Below are 6,277 nucleotides of genomic sequence, written 5' to 3' on the forward strand. Positions count from 1 at the left end.
AGGGCTCTGATTTCCCAACACTAAGGCAGGGCTGCTCCCTCTGCCTTTGTTTAGGCAGAGGGGGGTGAAGGGAAAAGAGCAGCTTCTGTAGTCCCAACTCTCACGTCTTCCACTGACTGGGCGGGGGGGAGGGAGAGGAATCATTGTCTTTCTTTGCTGACAGGTCAGGATGATGTAAAGCTAAGGCTCTGTCTGCTGACTTGGGCTTTGGTTGCTTTCTAGGCGCCAATAAAAGACTTCAAGTGTTTATCTTTTTCTCTAAGACGCTTGCACTTGGGAGTAAATCCTGGAAATGTTCACGCAGGACAAATGACTTTTCTGAGAAGGCCCTTGGGAAATGTCAAAAGCAAAGCTCTCACCTGCCGCTCCTACAGAGAGGAATTCTCTCGGCCGGTGGAGAGGGCCTACGGCATCTCACGCTGCGCATGATGGACTTGGGAGGCCTCTGCCAGTCCTTCTGTGTGTGGGTTGTGTTCTCTGTTCCGCATCTGCCGTACCGTGTGGCTTGGAAGCATTCCCTTCCTGCTCCTTCTCTCCTTTGCTGCATGAGTAAGACTGACAATGTACAACATCTCCCACCGAGGGACCTGCCCTGGGCTGGGTTTCTCAGCATTCTCATCATTCAAATAATTATTAGGCTGCTCAAGGGCTGCAAATAAAGCCAGGAACTGGAAAGGGGTGAATTGGTGGAGATGATTCCACAGTAAAAGCAACAGGGTGGTTGTTCAGTTGCTACTGTAAGACAATAATAAAATTTCCAGGGAGAACAGTAGTCAGTGCTTTTCATTTGTCAGGACAGCAAAACACTTTGTGACATGAAGGCAACACAGACCTGTATGCTTTGGTGCTAAAGTGCATATAAAGGTCTTGCTTTCCAAAACCTTGAGCCTGCATGTACGCAGACCTTATCTATTGACCGTGTCATTTATTATCTGCACTGGGAGAGGGCCTTGAAAAACACCAGAACATCCACAGAACAAGATACGGTCTTTCAGGAGGACTCTGGAGCCCTTTGCGGTTCCCTTGGAGGCTGGGCGTGATGTACATATCGTTCTCGTGTGGAATGGCTCTAAGGCTAGACACGTAGTTTCCTAAAAGAGGGGCTAATCCCACAGCTTAACCCTGGTGGAGCAGCTCACAGGAATGAGTTTAGGGCAACGTGCAGGCCAGGCATGTGCGCACCAACAGGTACCTTCAGAGCTCTGCACTCTCCTCAGATCAAAGGGCAAACTGGAGGAAGTAAAAAAAACCTGAAGAATTTGGTTTAATAGGAAGAATGTCAGCCAGGCTGGTGGAACCCCTGCTTTCCTCTTTGAGAAGCCAGGAAGGAGGGAGGTGGCCTCGCTTCATCTTGGGTTATTAGATACCTGTGTTGTGTTTGCTGCCGTTAGCTCAGTATTTACAGATAGCAAATTTTAATTGGTTATTGTTTTGTTTTTAATCTCTTAAAAAAACACTCCACGAAACCTAAGGAGCGAAATGCTGCCTTGCCTTTATTGTGTTCAACCTTACTGACTTCACTTTGGAGGCTGAGACAAGCAGCCTTGTAAGGGTGGAAGAGCAACCCAGCGAGTGGGCCACTGTTTCGGTGAAGGTGGAAGAGAGGTGGAGTCCTTGCCCGAAGGCACTTGATTCTGAGTGATAGGAAGAGCCTCTTGAAAGAAGCAGAGCACCCTTGGAAAATGAGCTTTTGTTATTTTGATTTGCCACCTTTGTCTCTGCTTTTTGGCTGCCCAGTTTTTGAGGCAGGCGTATTTTCACAACTCTTTGCCTAGCTGCAAACTCTAATCATCTGGAGTACTGCTGCTATGGTGCTGCTCTCAAACAGCTCCGCAGGTTTCCCAGGGCAGTGAGCAGCCCTCTTTCACCAGCTGCTTTGAAATCATCTGTGATTTGCTTGCACCAGGCAGAGATTTCCCCTTTGTGAGTCACTTTGGCCTGTTCTCACGTGGCTGTGGTTCTTCTCCTTTTTTTCTACTTTTCTAAGAGTTTCAGTGACAACCTGGGGGGTAGGGTGGGGGGTGGAAGTTTAGTAAAGGCGGGCAGTTTTGTCAGCCTTTTCACATGGATGATGCACAAAGAGCTGAACCGGACACCCCCTCCCCGGGGCTGATTCAGTGCTGCACAAAACCCCTGTGCCTGCAGGTATGCACTGGCTGAGCCCTGCATTCCTTAGTGACACCCAGATAAGCAGAACAGGGAGAGCAGGAGAGGGAGAGGATGGTACCAGGCTGTAAGGTTTAAGAGATGAATGTTTCTCGCTGGCCATAATCCAAGTGATGGTTAAGAATGAAAATATCCTGAAAGAATCCGGAGAATGGCTTTTAAAGCCATCAAAAGAAGTGTTTTGCAGGTCAGTCCACAGGGCAAGCACAAGCAAGACATCTTCCTACAGAGATCAGGGAGCGAATGCAAGAACAAGATTCTTTAGCCTGAGGTTTCAGTAAACTGTTGGGCGTGTGTGTTGTCCGCTGCTGTAATGCACAGTGAAGGCAGCTGTGAAATCTGCTACGGGATTTGTTGGGAGTGAGACCAGGCAGTGGCCCTGTGACATCGGTGGTGTTTTACCCTGGCCCAACTTTGGTTTAATTAAGCACGATGGACAGAAGAGGGTTGCAGCTGAGCCAAGGTATTAATTTCCTCAAGGTTTCTGTTTTCATCTGAACAACATTCCGCTCCAGGATCTTGTTTCTGCGTTGCGCAATTTCAGGGCAAACGCCCTTGTCCTGCTTTCACTCTCTGTAAAACGCCTCACACATCTGGCACATGCAATTAATAACTTGGTTCCTCCAGACCACTGAGCCCACACTCTTCAACCCTCTGTGTAAATCAGGTGGCACAAACAAGCGAAAGCCAAATCTAACCAGGTTATCACATGAGTAAGGGAGGGTGTGGTACCCCGTGTGCAGTACGGGGAGCATCTGGAGTCTGGCTGGCACATGCTGGGTGAGGCGGGGTGGGATGAAAGATGACTTGGTGCTGTGGCTGGCCCCCAGCTGGGCTGGCGCAGGTGCCAAGCAGAGCAGGCTGGTACAGGCCGGGAGCTGCCGATGTTATCCAGCCTGGGATTACAGAGGTGCAGGAGTGCTCAGTCAGGTTGTGCTTTCCCACTTCGGCCTCTCCAGGGGCTACTTGTAGGAAGCAGAGCTAAGAGTCAGATGCAGCTCTGAAAGCAGCTGGATAAAAACAGATTCCTTTCCTAAGTATTCCTTATCTATCAAGGTGAATGAAGCAAGGAGTGAAGATAGCTGATGACCTAAAGAAACATGGGAGTGAGGAAAACGGCAAAGGATCATTCCTGTGAAGCTAAAATGACAAAGGGTCAGAGCTGTCAGAGCTCCTCCGTGCAGAACAGCAGGCAGTCTTGACGCAGAAGGAGGTGACACATGGAGTGAGACTGAGGGAGGGGCAGGAAAAAAAGGAGAAATAGCTGATAGTTTCTCTGAAATCCCAGACCAAAGAACTTGGACTCCAAGGAGGTGTGATTGCGTAGCAGTAAAACATGCTGTACTCTCAGGTAACGAGAACCTCTCTGGGCAGCCTGTGCCAGGGCTCTGCCACCTCCACAATAAAGAAGTTTCTCCTCATGTTCAGGTGGAACTTCCCATATTCCAGTTTGTGCCAGTTGCCCCTTGTCCTGTCGCAGAGCACCACTGAGAAGAGGCTGGCCCCACCCTCCTGACACCGTCACTTTAGGTATTGATAAGCATTGATCAGATCTCCTCTCAGCCTTCTCTTCTCCAGGGTACAGCCCCAGGTCTCTCAGCCTTTCCTCCTAAGAGGGATGCTCCAGCCCCCTCAGCAACTTTGTTGCCCTTCTCTCCAGTAGTTCCTTGTCTCTCTTAAACTGGGGAACCCAGAACCGGACACAGGACTCCAGATGTGGCCTCGCTAGGGCAGAGTAGAGGGAGAGAAGAACCTCCCTCGACCTGCTGGCCACATTCTCCTTACGGCACTCCAGGACACCATTGGCCTTCTTGGCCACAAGAGCACACTGTTGGCTCATGAAGTGGTTATCCACCAGGTCCCCCAGGTCTTAAGAGTACTTAGAGGTGACATCCAGAATGAGCTCCAGATCATTTGAGCTCCAGACCATTTACACAATGGGTGGCAACTACAGGTTTTCCTTTCAACAGCCATGTGACAAGCTCTGCTGTGGCAAGCATGAGTTTGCACTTCCCAGTGAAGTGTTCACGGGGGTCTGTCATTGCTGAATGAGGAGCCCCCATGCCTGCACGGTCACCATCCTGACTGCAAAAGCCCAGTGGAGGCTGAGTCTGGAAGAAGACTGTTTGTGGAAAAGGTGCTGGCGCTAAGATGTGCATTCAGCTCTCCCACAGCACCCCGGGGCAGGTTTTAAATATTGCAAGTGTTTGGACTTGGACCATCCATTTGAGGTGGCTCTGACGGTACAAGGGTAATACTTGGCCAGTGTCAGCCAAGCGTGAAGTGGGCAAGTCCTCTGCTGAAGGAAAACTGGCTGGTCCCTCAGCCCCTGGGTGAGAAGTGCTGAGGAGAGGGGAGTGCAGAGGGCTGGGAAGCAGGCTGTGTTGGCTCTTTCTTTTGCAAAATGTAAAGCTCTAGTTTAAATTTTGTGCTCTTTGGCACAAATTGAGAGCAATTCCACTGCAGCCTACTGACAGGCGCTGCAGAAAAGCAGAGGGCGCGACAGGAGAACCAGGGCTGTCCTGTCGCAGTGATGGTTAGGAATGACGTAGTGATTTCTGCAGCATCTCTTGATGATGTGACAACACCCAGCTATCATAATTCTTTAGATACGTGAAAACAGTTTGTGTTTGTTCAGCAGTTTCACAGATCCTCCTGGCTCCGTTCTCTCCTGGCTTTCCTGATCCCCGCGCATTGTGGAGCAGAACTCAATTTCTTTCACCTTGGTGGGTGGGCGTAGCTCCCTCCAGCTGACAGGGCTGGCTGCTACAGATCTGGTTCCTCAGGTGCAGCATTGCCAAGTCATCTCTTTGCATTCTGCATTAGGTACTTGAGTACGATCATTTCTACAGGCACTTCAGCTCCCTAAGTCATGAACAGTTTAGTTTTGTTAGATGTCACTGTGAAACACAGCAATGGACAGAAAATAGAACGGCAAATAATTTTAAATAGTACCTGAAGCTTTTTTTTCAACTTGTAAATTAACAATGTTCCTCAGAAGATCAATGTTTTGGATCGAGTTTTACCAAGAGTAATATTTTAGGTGCCTGGTAGCAACTCTTGCTCTACAGGAACCACTTAAGTGGATGAAGGTAGACATGAGCGCTACATTTTTGACCAATGGTGTAATGCCTGCTTGGGTTGTGATAGCTCAGGCTGCAGGACTTTGGAACACTGGTGGAATGTTTTCTGTTCTCAGTGTGAGTGTTAGACAAAGTCACGTAGCTTTAAAATATGTATTTGTTCAGCTTTCGTTCTGTTAAATTATGGCCTTTTTAACAATGGCCACTTCAACAGGGGGAGCTGTGTGGCTGAAATGAAGAAGAAAATTTGCTGTATGATATGTTCAAGATACTTGTTCTGGACATTTAAACAGTTTGTTGCAATTAAAAGTACTAGATTCAAAATGCCCAGTTTATTCAAAAACCTTTAATTGTACAAAAGGAAAACAGAGACGATTTAATTTCCCTAGTGTTGACGATGGAGTTGCCTCACTGCCTCCAGTGACCTTGGCTTCAGTCTTGAACAAAACCGGTAAACAGTCCAGTCATATTACGAATGGACTGACGTGTACAAGATTTCCTAGTCACCAATCAATAATCAGAGATATTTCTGTTTAATCTCTGTGGGGAGAAGCAGGCAGAGGGAAGAGTTCCCTTCACCTCACTCCTGACCTCCAGTTAATTTATGGAACAGATCTTCGTCCAGCGTTTCGTTCTGGTCCTTGGAGCGGGTTGACAAGAAGATGTAGCCCCCAATATACTCATGGATGATTTTGCAGTCTGCGCTCAGACACGTGAAAGCGATAGACACGTTCTGATCAAACTCGATTGCAACCTGAGGAAAACACAAACGGAAGAGTCAGGAACAGAGGTGTGGAGAAAAGAGCAAGTGTGAGAGCACAGCCGGGCCACACCGACTGTGGTCAAGCAGTACCGGTCCCTGCTAACCCTGATTCCTGGGTCTGCCTCTGGTTGCCTGTTTCATTCCCTGCTATGGAAGGGCCCTCTTGTGGTCAACATCTTTTTGCTTGTTCAGGCAGGCAACAAACCCAAGCCTTTCACCAGATTTTCCTCTAACGGTGTATCAAGTGAACACTGAGAGAGCAGGA

The 6,277-nt window shown here is 48.6% G+C and overlaps 1 protein-coding gene across 1 annotated transcript in view; it reads right to left on the reverse strand.

Annotated features, from left to right (window-relative positions):
* Nucleotides 1-5,829: 5,829 nt before the first annotated feature.
* Nucleotides 5,830-6,277, reverse strand: part of FERMT1 (fermitin family member 1) — a 14,954-nt gene continuing 14,506 nt past the window's right edge. The window contains exon 14 of the mRNA XM_010140779.1: nt 5,830-6,003. Within this exon, the coding sequence (XP_010139081.1) occupies nt 5,830-6,003 (174 nt within the window). The remainder of the gene's footprint in view (nt 6,004-6,277) is intronic.

The sequence above is a fragment of the Buceros rhinoceros genome, unplaced genomic scaffold (assembly GCF_000710305.1).
Source record: "Buceros rhinoceros silvestris isolate BGI_N320 unplaced genomic scaffold, ASM71030v1 scaffold27537, whole genome shotgun sequence".
NCBI lineage: Eukaryota > Metazoa > Chordata > Aves > Bucerotiformes > Bucerotidae > Buceros > Buceros rhinoceros.